This window comes from Telmatherina bonti (assembly GCF_933228915.1).
Source record: "Telmatherina bonti genome assembly, chromosome: 11".
Classification (NCBI taxonomy): Eukaryota; Metazoa; Chordata; class Actinopteri; order Atheriniformes; family Telmatherinidae; genus Telmatherina; species Telmatherina bonti.
Window position 1 is genome coordinate 35,995,423 of NC_136629.1, and position 20,427 is coordinate 36,015,849.

Here is a 20,427-nt window from a genome sequence, read left to right on the forward strand (position 1 = left end):
ATACGAGATCTTGTTCTTTCAGCTCATGACCATAGGTGAGGGTAGGAACGTAGATCGACTGGTAAATGGAGAGCTTCGCCTTCTGGCTCAGCTCCTTCTTCACCACGACAGACCGGCGCAGAGCCCGCATTACTGCAGACGCCGCACCGATCCGTCTGTCGATCTCGCGCTCCATCCTTCCCAAACTCGTGAACAAGACCCCGAGATATTTAAACTCCTCCACTTGAGGCAGGACCTCACTCCCGACCCGGAGAGGGCAATCCACCCTATTCTGGCTTAGGACCATGGTCTCAGATTTGGAGGTGCTGATTCTCATCCCAGCCGCTTCACACTCGGCCGCGAATCGCTCAAGCGAGAGCTGGAGATCACGACCAGATGAAGCCAACAGGACCACGTCATCCGCAAAAAGCAGGGAACCAATCCTGAGGCAGCCAAGTCGGATCCCCTCAACACCTCGGCTGCGCCTAGAAATTCTGTCCATATAAGTTATGAACAGAATCGGTGATAAAGGGCAGCCTTGGCGGAGTCCAACCCTCACCGGAAACGAATCCGACTTACTACCGGCAATGCGGACCAAGCTCTGACACCTGTCGTACAGGGACCGGACAGCCCTTACAAGGGGGTCTGGTACCCCATACTCCCGGAGTACCCCCCACAGGAGCCCCCGGGGGACACGGTCGAATGCCTTCTCCAGGTCCACAAAACACATGTAGACTGGTTGGGCAAACTCCCATGCCCCCTCCAGGACCCCAGAGAGGGTATAGAGCTGGTCCACTGTTCCGCGACCAGGACGAAAACCACACTGCTCCTCCTCAATCCGGGATTCAACTATCCGGCGGACCCTCCTCTCCAGGACCCCTGAATAGACCTTACCAGGAAGGCTGAGGAGTGTGATTCCCCTGTAATTGGAACACACCCTCCGGTCCCCCTTCTTAAAAAGGGGGACCACCACCCCAGTCTGCCAATCCAGCGGTACTGCCCCTGATGTCCACGCAATGCTACAGAGGCGTGTCAGCCAGGACAGCCCCACAGCATCCAGAGCCTTAAGGAACTCCGGGCGGATCTCATCCACCTCACTCGGGACATGGTTGAAGCTCTGCTGAAGGTGGGAGTTGAAGCTCGCTCTGACGGGGGACTCAGCCAGGCGTTCCCAGCAGACCCTCACAACACGTTTGGGTCTGCCAGATCTGACCGGCCTCCTCCCCCACCACCTGAGCCAACTCACCACCAGGTGGTGATCAGTTGACAGCTCCGCCCCCCTCTTCACCCGAGTGTCCAAGGCATGTGGCCGCAGGTCCGACGATACGACTACAAAATCGATCATCGAACTGCGGCCCAGGGAATCCTGATGCCAGGTGTACATATGGACACTCTTATGTTGGAACATGGTGTTCGTTATGGACAATCCATGACGAGCACAGTCCAATAACAAAACACCATTTGGGTTCGGGGGGGGGACCATGCCTTCCAATCACTCCCCTTCAGGTCTCACTGTCAGACCAACTTCACAGCAGAAATAAACATGTTTACAGCAGGAATAAACATGTTTACAGCCTGGTACAAAAATCCATTTTAGGTTTAATAGGTCAGGTTTACCGTCATGACAACTGTGGGGGGAGTGAATTTTTTTCTAACTCGCCTTTTTAAAAGTAATTTAAAATTTGGCATATTTAGGGGGTGTGTCCTTTTGATTGACAGGTACCCGATTTCTCGCTTCAAGTCAGAAGAACGTAGAACAACCGCAATTTTTATCCGGTTAACAACGTGACTTAGCTTTAGCCCGCTTACCTCCGTTAGCTGGTTAGCTCTTGTTATCTCCTGTTATCTCCGGGTTAGCTCGGTTAGCTTTTAGCTACAGGCAGCTCGGAGTTCGCTCGATGTCAATCATCCACCATGACGCTCACAGCCCCCCTCTCAGCTCCACCTTTTTGTCCACATTTGTATTTTCTGGGCGAGATGACACGCATGCCCCTGCCAAGATGGCGATGGTAGGAACCATCCACCAAGCTTCAATTCAGCTCTTCAGAAACCTAAGGGTGACGTCATGAAGGCTCTGTCCATCTCTTTATATACAGTCTATGAGAGTGGTGCACCCGACAGAAGCCTGCCATGTTGCGTCACCATCTCTGAATAGGGTAGCTGAAAAGGACAAACTTGTTAGCCTTTTGTGTTTCAGCTGTGAACTCCCTCCAACTTGTGCAAGACGTTGACGGTTTCACATTTGTGTTTGGCGCTCCTCTCTTCAGTGGCAGATCATCTGTTTGTCTGCGATCCACAAAGGTTTTTAGCTTCTCTGCTTTGACCTTTTTGGTTCACAGTTTTTATACCTGTCCGGTATCTGGCTTAGCATTCCTTGAGTCCAACCTCTAACTCGCCTGTCCAACCAAATAAGTTTGGATTCAATGACCATTTCACTGACATGACTTGTGATATCCATCATCAATAAACATTGCTAATATTCACAGACATGAAAATTTGCTTAGGTAGTTAAAAAAAAAAAAAAAAAAGTGCCTTATCTTAACAGTACTACTTAAAGAATTCATTTTAATTAACTTGACTTCTGGATGGAGCAACAATTACCAATTTTCTCTGTTATTGTTCTGCTGTTTTACATGTTTGTTCATATACAGCTTACTGTACATCAGCTACCAGCTCAAGTTGAGAATGACAGAGTAAGGAAGCCAGAAAGCGCACAATTTGATTTGTTGACCCTAAAAATTGGTTTTTATAGAATGGCTTTGTTAATTTGAATATTGATCCAACAGGATAAAGCTGCTATTTAAGGCTGAAAAATGGCGCACAAAGTGAAGAAATGGTGCTACTATGTACTTAGAAATGATGAGATTAGAAGGTAAAGTAACACTGGTAATGCTTAATAGATGTATGAACTGGGTGAATATAATGTTCATACAATGTGTAAGGTGCAAATAAAAGGCTCCAGACTCTGTTCTAACAAGAAAATGTCAAATAATGTGAACAAAATGGCAGTGAGTGGGATATAAGTCCACCTCTGTGTGAGGAAACAGAGACAGACGAGGCATGCAGCTTCTGAGAAGCTCCTTGAAGTTATCCAGCAATCCTGCTTCTGGTTTGGAAGTATTGCCTTTCCTGGCCTTGGGCGCTGCTGCGGGGCAGATACACTCAGCTTTTAGTGAAACTCTTGCCCAGATTATGGCTATTAGCTGAACAGGACTAGAAGGAAATGATTGCAGGTTTAATGGAATCCTGACTAAATGCAGTCATATTGGATTGTTGAAATAATTTATAAGCTTAATTTCAAGTGTTTCTTTTCTAACATTTTCCGTGCATAATCAAGATAAATCCCCCCGCCCCCAGTGTATCGCTGCCGCTCTGTCTCAGTCATTACTGGTGCTGTGTTTGTGTTTCTGCTCCAGGCGTTGGGTAAATACCTCTGCTGAAGTAGGTTTTCCCCCACTTCCCACCTTCCTCCCTCCATTACCTCTGCTAATGACGTTTACACATCTGCTTAGAAGAGCTTCACCTCATCTTTCTGTCTCCAACACTCAGAGGCTGCAAGATTAGTAAAGAATTACTCTTTAGCTGCTGACTTGAAATGTCCTCAATTTCAAGATATCAATAATTCAGAAATGTAAATATGCTCACTACCCAACAACAGACATTAAAGTAGTTTTAAATGTTCTTTTAAAGGAGAAAATGGATATTCAGATTCCCGCAAAATGACAACTGTTTATATCCATTCCGTGCACTAATGTCTGAGAACTTTTGACTACATACAGTAACTGTTCACACATGCTCTTCACAGCTGATTTAAAAAAAAAAATGTTTTCTCACTAGATAGTTGGCTGGACAGTTGCTTCAGGAAGTCTATAAAGGTTGCAGACATTTACATTTTCATATGCAGCCCCTCTGGAGCATGACTTGAGGGACTGATGTGCTTTTCTGTAAATAAATTTATGAGAAAAGGGGGTCTCATTAAGATTAAAAAAGGATAAGATATTATTATATTATAGTACATTTACATTATATTATTATTATTTGATATTAATTTTATCTTAACTTGATTTTAATTTTATTTTAATTCTATTTTAATTGTGGAAAGCACTTTTTTCAACGGTGGTTTTAAATGTGCTTTATAAATAAAGATTGAGGATTGTTTTATTTTTTTTACATTATATTATATTATATTATATTGTATTGTATTGTATTGTATTGTATTATTATTATTATTGTACGATCAGTCCGTTATAAATGACTGATGTTTGACCTGAGAAATAAATTTTATTCCTTAATGTTTAATCCTATGAATGACAAATAAAGAACACTGAACCTTAGACTGAAGTTTCATCTTCAGATTTTGAATAGTAGGTTAGTAGTTAGCTTCTCATAATAGTTGTCACATGATTTTTTATTTTATTTTATTTTATTTTTTTTTGTGAAATTAAAGAATTCCATTTTATTTCATTTAATCTATATGCTCGCACACACATATGTATAATTATTCAGTCTTCTTAAACCATTAATGCAATTTTTTTTTTTTAATTATTTGTTTTATTTTTGAATATCTATGCATATGAGTTAGACCATTTAATTTTTAGCCTTTCTTTTTTTTTTTAGGTGGAGCTACACTTCCTTGTTTTGTTTTTTTTTGATAGATTTTATAGATTTCTGTTTAGGAATTCTAAACTTGCAGCATCTGAAGGCCAACCAAACTGTTGTCAGATACCACAAAAACTTCTGTCCTGATGATGTGTGGAGAGCAAGCTGTGAGAACTCCCAAACCACGGCTGCACAAATAAAATGACCTCATTTTGTTGTTCATTTCCGCATTAAGCCACTTTTCATCTGTAATTTTCTGGAGGATAAAAACTGAGGCAAATTACTGCTCATCTTTGCACTCAAAAGCATGTTTAGCGTGTCGTTTTTCTTCTTTTTTCCTGTTTAATCAAACTAATGAAACGTGAGTGCTGTGCGCGGGTTTTGTTGCTGTCTCCTGCTTGTGGCCGCTATGTTGCTAATTTTTTGTTGCTGCTTCGTTGTTTTGTTTGCTTTCCATTTAAGGAGAAAAAATTTTGCTGAACTTTTCAACTGCTCACCTCTCCATGCCCTCCAAACCTAAACTGGTGCTGCCGGTGATTTTTCTGCACGCACCGATGCACACACACATATACTAAGAAACACTCACTGAACACTGAGGTTGCCCGGCAGTCATGTCACTCTAGGTTCATTTGCCGGCTGATTGACATGTTCTGTAAAACATGCATACATATGTACATGCATACTGTACCTGTGATCTCTGTTGAATAGAATTACCTTTACCTTATTTTCTTCTGCTTGTCCATCACCTCCATTCTTCTTCTGCTGACAACTCAATGGGCTCCCGTGGGATTTGGTTGTGTGTGTGTGAATGGAAGGTTTTGGGGCCTACTGCCTGGCGCCACTTTGCCCACCCTCCACCAAACACTCCTTTTCATAATAGGATAGTTGAGAAGATACACTGTACTTGCTCTCGGGTTGTGGTGTAAGTGTGTGTGTGTGTGTGTGTGTGTGTGTGTGTGTGTGTGTGTGTGTGTGTGTGTGTGTGTGTGTGTGTGTGTGTGTGTGTGTGAGTAAGTGCATACACTGCCGCAAGGCTTTCCACTCAGAGGAACTTCGTCTTCTCAGCGGGAGCGTCGTCTTCACTGTGGGTCGAGTTGCTTAATGCCTCAGGTCCTCAACAAAACCACTGAAGTAGAGTGACTTAAAGAAATGCAGACAGAAGGGGCAAAAAAATAAGAATAATACTTGACATAAACTGACTAAACCTTATTAGTGACACCTAATAAGGTTTAGCTACGATGTTTATTACACCCTACTTGCAGGATGGGCAATTGACTTTTTGGAATAGAAAGATAATCTGTTGGAGCTGTGTATGATCAGCAGAACTGTTCCTGCTCTGGTGCTAGTTTCTGGCCTCTCACTTGTAATCAGGCTCAGGTAACATGGGTTACCATATGTGTGCACACATGTTTATATTATGTATGTGTTGACACATTAAGACTGTGAGAGATTTATTTGTTTAATGAGGACAGTGCACATTAATGAGCACTTTGTACTCATTCAGTAGAGTGTGTAAATATGCCAGATTTAGCTACAAGCTACTTTCCATCCATAGTTCTCAGATATTTACAGACAAGACATATAAAACATATACAGTTGTGCTCATATGTCTTCATCCCCTTTCATTAAAGAAAAGGCTGAATTTGCAACAGTCACTCAAATAACTGAAGACTTAAAAAAGGAACAATAACTAAATATTCGCAAAAATATAATTTAGTAATATAAGACACTGTTTTTTAATTTATTTGAGTTGAAGAAAAACAAACAAACAAATTGGTCCTGGACAAATTAGAGCACTTTTCTGTTGAACAGTGGGAGAAAATACCTGTCAACAGGTGCAAAAGTCTGACTGAGAGGAACAGAAAACACCTGACTAGAGCGGAAACATTAAAGGATTGTTCAACTAAATATTACTTTATGAGTTATGTAATATGTAATAAATGATCTTGTTTGTTTGCTTTTTTAAAAAAATATTTCTATTGAATCAGAATTAGAAAATAATGTATGGTATGTAAAAATATGAGCACAACTGTATCAAATTACTATATACACACACACACAAAAAAAATCCATCCACATACAATACCCTGCACATATTAAACATATTAAACATATTAACCTCATCTATGTTGACAGACTTGATTGAGAGTGCATGCAACCTAGGACTGATCAAAATGATTAAACCCAGTGAAAACAAGCCTGCTTAGGATGGAGAATATCACCGTTACCCTACAGATTTGTTAATGGGGATGTAGACTCTTCATCCTTTATATGGTGCTCATGTTTGCCAGGTATTCACTTGAGAGGCAAAACACCAACACAGAGCATCTGCAACAGATAAATATGGGGAAAGAAGTCTGAAAACTGAAATACAGTCAAAAGAAAAGGGAAAGAAAAATGACCACAAATAAAGAATAGATGCTTAAAAATAGGACGTGAAAACTGGAGACAGTGCAGAGATAAAAGAGAATACACAGAGGGATGATGAGTGAAGGTGCACAAAGAAAAGAAAATCTAGGCAGGAGAAAAGTGACAGACAAATATACACACAACAAGACAGGTGAGGGAATGGTATGAGTGTGTGATGTTCAGTGAAGGGTTATGTGTGTGTGTGTGTGTGTGTGTGGGGGGGGGGGGGGGGGGGGGGGAGATGAGACAAGGCTGTGATGGCCTTGTGTCTGTCACCCTATGGCAGCTCTGTGACCCTGTAATTTATCACATCACTCTTCTAGCAATGATCAAACCACTGAAAGCGCTGCCGCGGTGTGAGTGTGTGTGAAGAGAAGGACCGACTCACCTCTCAGATTCTTGAGACGTCTGACAAAATATCTGCCGTAGTTTTGGACATTTTTCTTAATGCTCTGTTAGACTCTGGGCTAATCATCCAGTTTTTACTCGTTTAAAATCTAATACTTTTTAAAGTTTGTTTTAGTTAAAAACCACTAAAGTGAAGTGAAGAGTTTTAATATTTCCAGATGTCAGTAAAGTAGACATGTGGGGTCTATAAGAGAGCTCTAGTGAAATGTTAAAAACAGTTAGTACTAAGTTGCCACAACATATAAAAATATTTCCTACTGATTTATCAAAATATAACACTAAAACTTCTTCTTGTGGTTAAATCAAACTAAACTGTTTAACTAGCTGGTTTGCTAAAATCCTAATGTAAAATCCTAAAATAAAGAATAATTCTGTCATCATTTCGTACCAGCAGCAATAGTAAGTTTGGTTTATGATTATTGTCCCTCTTGAGCAGTGAACAGTGCAGTTTGCTGTCCTTGTTGATGAAACCTCCAACTTTTGATGGATTTTAAAGTTGTGTTTTAGAAATTTTGATAGAAATTGCTAAATTTAGGATAAAAAAAACAAACAATTTTGCTATGATAAAGTTTATTTTGTGGGTGTTAATTCTGTGGAAAATAAGATATTCACAAACAATGTTTAAATAAATTCAAACTATAGAAAAATGTCAAACAAAATATATAAAATATTTATATGAACTAAATTAGATATATTTTAACTTTGATAAACACAAAATATAAAGGAAAATAAACAAAATATACAAAAGCCACAATAATTATACATTTAATTTAGTATGTACATTTTAAGCCTTAAGCTGATTTTTTTTTTTTTTTTTTGTCTTTTTAAAAAGGAATTGTTTGTAATGAAGGAAAGTGAAGCAACACAATCTACTTTGCCTATTCCACCCCAGTCCCCAGCAAAGCCTAATCGCACATCCTGTCTCTTCTCTGAGCACTCTCCAACCGGTAAAAGTCGGATGTTAACTCTTATCATATCTTTTGTTCTGTGACTTTTTTTTTCTTGTTACCCCCGACAATATCCCCCTGGGTTTCGTTCCTAAATCAGCCATGGTGCAAGTTCAGACTCGCTAGTGTGTTGACGCGATAGATCGTATATAAAAGATGGACGGCGGCTCCGCTGGCTGGTGGATGATTGACATCCAGTAAACTCCAACCTGCCTGTAGCTAAGAGGTAACCGAGCAAACACAGGGTTAACAGGAGCTAACCAGCTAATGGAGGTGTCACTGACAACCGGCTAAAAACCACGGTTATTCTGCATTCCTCTTAAAGTTGGACATCAGGCACCTGTCAATCAAAAGGACACGCCCCTAATTATGCCAAATTGTAAGATGAAATTACTTTTAAACGAAGGAGTAAGAAAAAATTTCACTCCCCCCACAGTTGTCATGAAGGTAAACCTGACCTATTAAACCAAAAATAATTTTTTGTACCAAGCTGTAAACATGTTTATTTCTGCTGTAAACATGTTTATTTCTGCGTATACATGTTTATTTCTGCGTATACATCTTTATTTCTGCTGTACACATATTTATTTATGCTGTAAACATGTTTATTTCTGCTTTAAACATATTTATTTCTGCTGTAAACATGTCTATATCTTTTTTTTTTTTTTTTGTCTTTTCCAGCATTTAAGCAAGCAGACTGATGTTCTGGATGCTGTGTTCTGCTGAGCAAATTTATTTTGCCAAGGGGAACTTTTATAGATATAATGATCCCCTTGTATTTTTTTATTCTTATTTTATTTTTCTATTTGCTTTGGATAATAGCTTGTATTACATGTCTATATCTGCTGTAAGCATATTTATTTATGCTGTAGACATGTGTATTTCTGCTGTTTTCGAGCCCCTAGTGGATGAAAGGGGAACTTCAGTTTATTCACTTCTGCATAGGCTTCACTTTTAAGCACCGGAGGTTGTTGTTTGGTAGAAAACTGGTTTGCTGGTGTGTGACACCATGCCGTCACCTGATTCTCTGGGTTGGATCATAACCTTGTGAAACGTTATTTCTCAGCCTCGGGTTGCTGCAGGGCAACGATGGCTTCAAGAGTATTGGCTAATGAAGGTCACTATGCTATTAAAAAAACATTTTAATCATTAGAGAACTTGGAGAAACGTTGCTAATTGTCAATATGTGATGTTTCGTGTTCTCTTTAGTTCCTGGTTTCCTGTTTTAGTTTGTAGTTTTCCTGGTTTAGTTCCCTGCTGTCTCGTTTCCTGTTCATTAGCTCACCTGAACTCATTAGTTAAGTCATTCCACCTGTGTCTCGTTCTGTTTGTGTGTATATATACACGGCTTGGTTTCTGTTTTTAGTTGCTGGACCATTGTGTGTGTTAGACTATGTTTCACTGGTGAGTTCTGCCTTCAGTTTCATTAAAACCTCTTCTCCTGTATTTGGGTCCACACCTCCACCACCATTTATGACAGCTAATTCTCACTCACAGAAAAGAATATCAGCGATACATCTATTTGAAAATAACTTTTAAAACCAGTTTGGTGATTTAAATCCTGCTTCATCTCAGTTAATATGCCCTTGTTGTCCTTTTGAAATGCTCTTCACCCACCTTGCCTCTGTGTATAAATGTCTGGTGGTGGCCAGAGAGGCCGTTGGCGTCCAGCAGAGTGTGGCCACACATGTAGCTTGCCAACACCAAGTGTGAATGCGGCGTGTGCCTTGAAAAGTGCTATAAAAATCGTATTGATTATTAATATAATTGTTTTAGTTCTCACTGCTAATAACAGCCACAACTGAAATACGACTGCAGTGCTGATATGTTAGAAAAGCTTGATTGTTTCTCTTTTTTTATTCAGTAAAAATGCTGTAATGGACTTTTTCTTTCCGTCTCAGATGCTTTCAAACACACACACACACACACACACGTAGAGAGGCATTCTCACACTCGGTATCCCCCCCAGAGGGGACAGAGAAAGAAGAGCAGAGAAAGAGATGCAGAGAGCAGACAAGGTCGTAGTTCCTGTGGACTGTCTTTGAAAGCCGAGTCGCATGTTTTCCCTCCCGTGCTTTGATGTTAAAGCTGTCTCTTTAGCAGTGTAAAGACGGGATACAATAACCTGCCCCCCCTTCACCCCCACAACCTCTCACCCAGCCCTCTTTACGCTGACTGTACAAAGCTCTGCAGGGGGACAGGTAACCCGCGGCAACCTCAGCCAGAAATCAGAACATATGGCAGCTCTCCAGCACATGTGCAGCATGTTGTGTGTTCATGTGTGTTCTTGCCAACATGCTTTAGTTTGACTCCTACGTGTATACCTGAGCAGTCGTGTGCATCATTCATGCAACCATCAATATTTTAAAATTACAAGTGATCAATACCTCAGCATGTTAATATGTATCAGCATCATCGGTAACTCCTTGTTAGCTCAGTCTGAATGAAAGAAGTGGAGCTTTCCATTATTGCTTTTAATGAAAACAATAAAGGAACAAATGAGAAAATAATTTTAAGAAATGGAACAATTAACCCCTTGATGCTCGCTGTCATAAGTTTTACCATGAACCAATTACTGTCTTTTTTTATTCTTATTTTATATATTTATATTTACAATTTGTTTTTATTTATTTATTCTTTTATATTTTATTTTAGTTTATTTTACTCTTGTGTTTTTCTTTTTGTCATTTCTATTTATTTATTTTACTGTTCAGTAATATAAATAAATCATTTCAGATGTTTAGGGATTTTAAAAAAAAAAAAGGGAATGAAGTGTATTTTCCAAAGAAAACACAACTGAGAGACCCACAATCAAGCCAACAGATAGAACATTTCTGCAGTCATGCTGGAAACGAAAAGCCAAATGCTAAATTTATTTATACAGAACTAAGGTAAATCATTGCTTCATAAACTTAAGTAAATAAACCCGGAGGTGGTGGTGTGTTTATGACCCAGCGGTTCAGAACTGTTTTACTGGAACAAACAGACCTACATGATATTTAGCAGACTTTTAATGTTGTTTCTGAGTGGTGTATGTGACCTCAGTGCCTCCAAACACATCTTTCTTGTCCAGCATACTTGTTTTCCATATCCCTGCCAGCCTCCGGACCCCGACATGTCTCCAGAACAAGGTCTCCAGAACCGTTAGACCCGCCAGACTGGCAATGACTGAATGAAAGCCGGCTGAAATGAGGATTTTACTGTAAAAACGACTGACTCCATCTAAAAAAGGCTGGTTGTGAGAGGATGAAAGAATCCTCTTATGTCAGGAAGCTCGTTACGCCATCGCTGTCATGCCGGGCTAGCCCCACCGTTTCCATGGCACCCACTGTTATCTGTGTGTTTTTGTTGTGACTTGTGGTTTTGGGAGTTGAGTGGCAAAATGAGATTTTTTTTTTTTTTTTTTTTTTTTTTTTTTAACCCACCCAAAGTGCAAGAGGTAAAGATAAGGGAGTCCCCTCTCAGCATTAACAAGAGAAAATAAGAGAGAGAGAAAGTGAGTATATTTGCTGCGCAGCAGAAAAATGAATGGCCGACAGTTCCACTGCTACACTGGGCTGAGATCCTATGCTTACTCGGGTGTATGTGTATACAATATTTGTTTACTTTAGACATAATACACACTGAATTCTGTGTGATGAGATGGAATTCTGTGTAAAATATTAAAAAAACAATGCAATGATTTGCAAATCTCATAAATCCATATTTTACTCCAAATCTTCAAAATATCAGATGCGGAAAATTAAATGTTTTATTTGATGGCAGCAACACATTGGGAAAATTGGAACAAAAGGCTTGAAAAGTAACAAATAAACAACTTCAGGTTAACTGTCAGACTGCACCTTTATGTCACTGCCGCCAGGCAGATGCTGCAGAACCCCACCGGCTCGTATAAAGATGTAGGACAACTGATTTAACAGCCAATAACTGCTGTTAAATAGTAGAAACCAGGCTGCAATTTAATGTTTTAAATGAGTCACAGATTTCCCTCAGAAACATGGAAATTAATTTAAATCTGGCAATTTTTCTTGGTTATTCTTGTGGATAAATGCTGCCTCACATCATGATGTTACTACCACCGTGTCTTACAATGACGATGGGTCAACCGGACGATGGCAGATTGAGGTTTTGCTAACATAGTTCAACTACGTTTTATGTTGTTGTGGTTGTCTAGCTTCATAGCATGTTATAGGACACTCCAGATCTGGGTTACGCTCTTTGTTCTCTTTTAAACTTCTCTGATTAAAACCTTTCTTGCCTCTTTTGTGACTTCTACTGATAATTGACACTTTATAAGATAATGAATATAATTTAGGAGATCAGAAGAAGGCTTACATGGACACTACTGTCTCTGTTCGTTTCATCTTTAGAATAATTTTGTTAACCCTTAACAATAGTAAGAAAATCAAGGTTTTTTAATATAATGTCATTATATTTTACTTTAACAATATGTGAAAGAAATAGCAAAAAAAAAAAATTGCTCATTTATTACTTTGTAATATGTCAAAATTCTCATAATTTTCAGCTTTCTGGTGTCCGTTAAACTGGTGTTTTTCAAACTTTTTTGAGCTAAGGCACTTTTTTTAAAAAATAAAATAATCTCAAGGCACACCACAAACTTTTTAAAAAAGTCCATATTATTAATATAAAGTCTATCTTGTCAAAGCCTCTTGAATAGAAATCTGATAAACACAAGAAGAAGGAACTTTATTATCATTCACTGGGACCTGTTTGGATGAATACAGAGCTGCTTTTTAGACCAATTAGGTGAAATTGGGTAATTTCTTAGGGCACACCTGTAAGTCTTTCACGGCACAGTGGTGGAAAAACACTGCGCTAACCAACAGAAGACAAGATTCAGACTGTGTTTAACAGGGTTTTGAGTAGTTTTTACCAGAAATTTGTGCCAAATGTCTTAAAAAAATATATGCATGTCATGCTGGGCTCTTATTGGTTAAATTCATATAATCTTTCAGGTTTTATAACATGGTTGATTGTGGTAATGTGCTTGGATTATTAGTAGTTGTATGTGTGGGGATGGCAGTAACTGCGGTGAACAGTATGGGTTCTGGTCGGAAGTAAAGAAGTAATAGCAGTTCAAATATTTTATTGATTTCAAAATGGGAGTCTTTGTTTTTTTTATCACAGAACTGCTTCAAGTAGTTCAATACACAGTTGAAAAAAACACAGCGGGAATGCAGTGAAATACACCGGCAATGTTAACAAACCATCAATACTTCAGAGGAAACCCCACAGAGTGGACTGGAAGAAGGTAGCAGCTTAACCCTCCAGGAAGAGAGGCTTCAGAAGGAAGTCCGTAATAAAGATACAGAGACAGCAGCAGCTGTCAGACCTGCTCTGCATTCATTAGCCGATACGAGGAATGCTGCCTGCTTTGTCTGAGCTGTCAACTGCAAACTGGGCGTCCGTCACTGCTCGCCTCTGATATGTGAACGATGGCGCTAGCATCACCGTTCGTGACCTTGTCTCGGTGTCAGTCTGAGTTCACGTCTGGCCGTTGTTCAGCGCATTTTTACCTGCTGAGTAGCCATTGCCGTGTTTTCCATCTAACTTGTACTACAGGTGTAACAGGTAAAGAAGGCTGTGCTGCAGGAGAGTATTGTGTTTCAGGCCATTTGGCATATTTACTTTAAATCACACCCTTGACTAATATTACTACCAACACCCTGTAATCTCCACCGTCCTCATCATTAAAGGAAGATTTTAGCTTGAGCCTGCATAAAGCAGAAATTTGACTTGAATAATATCAACTTGTGTAGTGCATTAAGTTTATGGTTTTCTGTCGAATTCAGTCAAAGTTTTTACTTTAGAGAAGTACTTCTGATATTTGGGGATTACTTATCCTGCTCCCGACCATCCAGCAGCAATCCTTTATGAAACCTAAATACCAGCAAGTAAAATAAAATACATGCAATTATTTGTCATTCTGATCAGTTTGTTGTTTTCATATTATCATTGTTATTATTATATATTTGATTGCTTATGTGGACGTTATTGGTATTCTTACTCCTATATTGTGACATGTGGAGTACTGTGCTGAGTTATTGGGAATTTATTGAACACATTGCAGATTTAGAATGGATTATTCAATTCAGCTTTATTTGTATAGTGCCACTTTACAAGAATGTTGTCTCAGGACGCTTAACAGACACATCATTTCAAGCCAATTCATAAATAGCCTATAATGGAAACCAACTGATTGCATCAAATCATGACTTTGATCCAATCCCCCATCCTGAGCTGCACGAGGCGACAGTGGGAAGGAAAAAACTTTCTTTTAACAGGAAGAAAAACCTCCGGCAGAACTCGGCTCAGGGAGGGCAGCCATCTGCCTCGACTGGTTGGGGTGGAGACGACAGGAAAGTCAGATCAACATGTACAACTGCACTTATTTAGGAAGACCTGCAAAAAAGAAGACAAATCTTAATGATAGCAATACTGTCATGTATTTAAACATTAGGGAAAAGGAGCAAGATACTATTCAGTGCATCAGGTAACGCCCCCATAAGTAATGGGTAGCTAGACTACCCCTAACTATAAGAGCATAACCTGGACAGTTGCTGACAGAGTTACAAAGGTTTATTTTCCATTATCTGCAACACTTTTAAGGCTCTTTGTAAAAGCCTTGTTTCCTCCTTTAAATTAGATGTAATTTCTTTACTCGTAAACTTCTGTATCTTGTTGTTTACTAAAGGTTGAGGGATCTGAGCACTTTGGAATGACCTCAGTAGATTTATTTGAATTTGATAATGAATTTCTAATTGCGTATTTGATGTTTGTGCCTGATTTAGCATCATTTCGAAGTGCCTTCATGAATGCTCTGCTTGATCCCTTTAACTTTAACAAACCTGGTTGTTTGTCATCTCATCAAGATATTCATCTGTGCTCATGTTTGGTGCACCCTTTTCTCTCCTGTCCCTTTCTGCAGACTCGGGTTACACTCCCTCGTCAGATGGCGTTCTGCCTGGCTGAGCTGCACTTGTGGTCCACCAAGAGCTCGCTCCAAGTTAAAGGTACCACTTATCACCGTGTTCAATCTCCTGCACTCTCATGAAGTCTCTCCTTGTCTCCTTTCTTTTTCTCTTCTCTCTATTTTGTTCTCGCCATTTCTGTCAACGCTCACTTTGTTTTCACACCTCCTTGCTGCCTGTATCTGCCTCAGCAATCTGACTCATAGACATCAATTCTCACCTCATTTGTTTTCACTTTCTAATGCTTTACTTGTCTGTTTGTCATATTAAACTTGATGTGTTTTTGAAATTTTAAGTTACATGTATTGTTTTCTTTTAAACAATAATATGAATGTAGTTTTAATTCCAGACCACACACACAGAGCTGGACTGGAACAAAGAATTAGTCCCAGGTTTTCAGTAGAAAGACAAACAACAAAACCAGCAACATATTTTACAGAATAGTAACCAGAGTAGTCACTAACATGCACTAAACATCAGGTATATTCGGCTCGGCCCCAGCAGAGCCGCAGTCCTGCAGGTTTTCCGTGTATCCCTGCTTCAACACACCTGACTCAAATGAAATGGATCTAGCAGCCTATGAGGTCCTGCACAATGACTTGTATTTATATAAGTCATCTCGACAATGCAAAGCGCTTTTCACTACATGTCACAGTTACACATTCACACACTCATACCCCGATAGGCACACTGGGGGGCAATGCAGGGTTCAGTGTGTTGCCCAAGGACACTTAGGCAGGTAGTCAGGTGAAGCCTGGAATCAATCCCTTCCAACTTTCTGGTTGAAAGACGATTGCACTTCCTCCTGAGCTACAGACTCAATACTCAGTAGGAGGGACTACTTTACTTCAGGGGACAGAAAGAAATACACAACTAATGGTAAGAAAATGATAAAGTACCTCTGGTGGCCAAGATAAGTAACTAAGGTTTAAGTAAATAATAAAAGGAGCTGTTGCCGGTTTGGTGCTGTTGTTCAGTCTGAACCACTCCCCTGGAAAGACGTTAGACCCTTTGATTCCCAGGTTATTGGTAATCACTTATTAGTAATTGGCAAAGTGTGTGTTGCAGTGTGTTCTTTGGTTTATTGGTATTTACTTTATGGTTCCGTATTACACGTTATTAACAGCATACTTATTTATTTATGGTAAATCATTAAGTAGTCCTGACTAATCTGTTACTCATTTCAGCTATTCAACAGATTATCTGGGACAATTAATGAATTATCTATTTTACAGAAGTTTATCATTTTAAATGATTAATCAGTTACTAATCTGAGTCTCCAATAATGGTAATATTATTGGACTATTAGTAACCTTTAACTAATTATTAGATATTTTCTGATGTTTCATAAAAATATAAATATTATGTGATAACTGATTAATTACTCATTAGTTACTGCAATTAAGTACTGGCCCTTAATTGCAGTGTTGTCAGATTTTCTTTACTTTGCCAGGAAGTACAGATTGAGATAGCTCTGTTTACAGTGACTGGTGCAGACACGCTTCTTATACAAAAACACGCTGCAAAGACAGAGATGCCTCGAATACAGAAACAAGACGCAAATACAGAAACAAGCCTCGAACACAAAATTAAAATAGAATACAAAAGCAAGCCGCAAAAACTGCAATGTGATGCAAATACAGAAACAAGCCGCAAATACAGAAGTAAACCTCAAGTACATGAACAAGCTTCAAAAACAGAAATGTGATGCAAATCCAGAGAAGCACTGCAAATACAGAAACAAGCCTCAAATACAGAAACAAGCCGCAAATACAGAAGTAAACCTCACGTACATAAACAAGCTGCAAAAACTGAAATGTGATGCAAATCCAGAGAAGCACTGCAAATACAGAAACAAGCCACAAATAGACAAACAAGATGCAAATACAGAAACAAGCCGCAAAAACAGAAATGTGATGCAAATCCAGAGAAGCACTGCAAATACAGAAATAAGCCTCAAATACAGAAACAAGCCACAAATAGACAAACAAGATGCAAAAACAGAAATGTGCCGCAAAAACAGAAATGTGCCGCAAATACAGAAACAACTCGCAAGTACAGAAACAAGACGCAAATACAGAGTGCTGCATAAACAAAACAACTTCAAGAAGAACACTCGACTATTTACACAACAGAAGGGCTCTGGGCCTCTAGAGGCAGCAGTGAATTTTCACCCCTCATTTCTGTTTTTGCAGCTTGTTTCTGTTTTTGCTGCCCGCCTGGTTTTTTTGTACTGCGTTTCTGTATTTGCAGTGCTCCTCTTTACTTGCAGCTTTTCCTGCTTGTATACGCAGCCTGTTTCTGCATATGAAGCGTGTTTGCACCTGTCAGCCACCATACTGCTTGCTTAGATGATGAAATAACGCGGAACAGTTCAGTTATCCACAAAAAGTTATCAAATCACATTTGAGCCACTGACAAAGAGAATTTCATGTATTTGTTTGTAATATCCTGAATCTTTTATTCAACTTGGGCCTGAAAACCCTAAATTAGAATTCAAATTAAGGAATTTGAACTTTTTAGCTTGGTTATTGTCAAAATGTGTCCTTATCTAAACATATGATCTTATACATTTACTATTAGTAAATTATCAGAAAAAGGTTCCCACATTTGCGTCAAGTTTGATTAAGCTGAATCAAACTTTTACTGAAAAGTAGCAAAACTAAGTGAATAAAAATAAAACTTGTGTATCTAGAAGAAAACTTTTTCACATGCAGCAGTACTCTCCAAGACCGATCGTCATCATGCATCAAGAAACTGCCTCCTTGTCAGACCCATTGCAGTTATTTTTTCACTTTTTTGGCTGTGTGTGTGTGTGTGTCTGCCTACCACCTATCAGTCCATCTCTTCTGTCAGACGGAAATGCTCTGTTTCTCCATTTTCTTGTTTTCTCCTCCCTTCCATTCTGTCTCGTCTTTCACAGTCTGTTGAGTTTTTGAAGAAGATAGTGTCTCTCAGAAGCTTTCTGCATGTATGCGTGTGCGTATACATGTCTGCGTGTGGTGTCGTGTACATACACAAAGGTAGGAGAAGCTGTATATCCTAGGTGAAGGTGACAAATTCTTATTTGTTTGCTGTTTTTTTTCTGTTGTGAGCGTGTGTGTGTGTGTTGTCTGATATCTGTGAAGAATGAGGATGGATACGTCTGAGGAAAAAAGACCTGGTCGCTGAGGTGTGATGCTGTGTGACATTACACGTCCACCTAAAAACAAAAATTACAGGTGAAAGGAAGCATGTGGTGCCATGGGATGTTATTTATGCTCTGAATGTGATAAAAAGAAGATTAAATGCTGATTATGGACAGTTTTCATTCATTAATCAGGATGCTGAACAGATGTTTCATCAGATTTTGAAGGGCAATCTTAAGGATGCAGGAGAAGCTGCTTCGATCTACCTCTCAAATGTAATTCATATCAAAGTTTCTGCTGTATTTCCAGCAATGTTTGGATGTTTTCCTGCAGTCTTCACGTGATCAGTTGACACGTTCATCATCACAAAGTGTGAGCATGACTGGCTGATAAAATGTATCATGACAGAGGTAAACATGCAGACAGGATCCATATTCTGCTTTGCTGATATGTGATTGCAGATATGTGATTTACTGCCACTCCAGTCTGAATAAAACCACTAGCGCGGTGGAAATTAAAACACACAAAATACCATAAAAATACTCAAACAGTAACTTAATTGTCAGTGTTGGGGTGATGCCACAGTGTAGATTATGTTAAAAAAAAAATTTTTAACATCTAAACATGGGCTGCTGGTTAGCTGCTAGGAGACTTCTGTCGTTGTTGGTTTAAATCAGCAACTACATGTGTTGTATTTTATATTCCTTGTTGTATTTTTCTCTAAATGTCCAAACAAAAAATTCATGTTTGTTGTTTTTACATCTCATGAAAGTTTGCCTACACTTTAGGACTGACAAGGAGGACCAGAACTGCACCTCTTTTTCTTAGCCACAGACGCGACCCTCCACTCAAAGGCTGCAGCTATGGGATGGGTGTATCAATACTCTGGAATAGATACTTTTATATCTGCCAGTCAAAATATTGGATTTGGTACTTTTTAAAAAATATTACAATACAACTGTGCAAATACAAAACATGCAGTTTGTTTTCCTTCTGAGAGTTTTAGGCGTTAAAAGCAGCTCTGACTATGATGTCACATGATTACATGGAGCCATTTTCATGATAAATATGCTGTTCATATTTTATTGGTTTAATAAAGATTCATAAGGACTATATCAAAGCAATTTGATTCATTTTTCATCATTTGTAGTCTAATTATACTATGTATAAATCAAATAAAAATATAATTAAAGAAATTCTATGAAATTTTTACTCTATAAGCAATTTTCAACTTCTTAAGCTAATAATTTTGATTAATATTTTATATTCTATTTACATAAAAGATAACAACGCTGGACAATTTAAATTTTCTGATTTTTCTAATTAATCCAAAGTTTTGATCTGGCAAAATTTAAAAAAAATTTTGCAACTATTTTAGACTACAACAGCAACAATAATAACAAGAATAATTAGCAAATATCCTACTTATTATTGTGTGATATGTCAGAATTACTATAGTGCAAAAACTATTTAGCTGGGAGCAGAAGATGCATATAAGGTTGTATACTGCAGGGTTTTCAGCAAAGTTTTTACCATAAAATGATGAAATAGGTTTCAGAAACAGTATTAAATACACGTTAAAGGGTTAATACTCACTGTAAAGTCGTACAATTTTCCTTAACCTTCAGGAAAAAAAATCCAGTTAGAATATTTTCTTAAATAAAATGCTGGAGTTATATATATAAAAAAAGTGAAGATTTTGTTTCCTAGTTTACAACATATTTGGTTCAGTGGACTTTATTAAGACTTCTTTGTTCTCTAAACAAATTTTTTACTGAGTGATCCAAAAATCTGATTGACTGATCCAAAAATATGATAAAACATTTAGTAAAATACAAAAATCTTCTTTTCTCCTTCAGTGATTTTAAGGATCTTTTTTTTTTAACTCTGTCCCTGAGATGTTCACTGAAAATGAGTATGACACAAACAGCAGTACGACGTTAATAAACTCAGCTCACAAAACTC

General features: G+C 38.6%; 1 protein-coding gene across 1 annotated transcript in view; it reads left to right on the forward strand.

Annotated features, from left to right (window-relative positions):
- Positions 1-15,312: 15,312 nt before the first annotated feature.
- wdpcp (WD repeat containing planar cell polarity effector) overlaps positions 15,313-20,427 on the forward strand; it is a gene marked incomplete at its 3' end in the record, with an annotated part of 91,904 nt that continues 86,789 nt past the window's right edge. Inside the window, exon 1 of the mRNA XM_079248841.1 lies at positions 15,313-15,376. Within this exon, the coding sequence (XP_079104967.1) occupies positions 15,316-15,376 (61 nt within the window). The 5' untranslated portion in view covers positions 15,313-15,315. The remainder of the gene's footprint in view (positions 15,377-20,427) is intronic.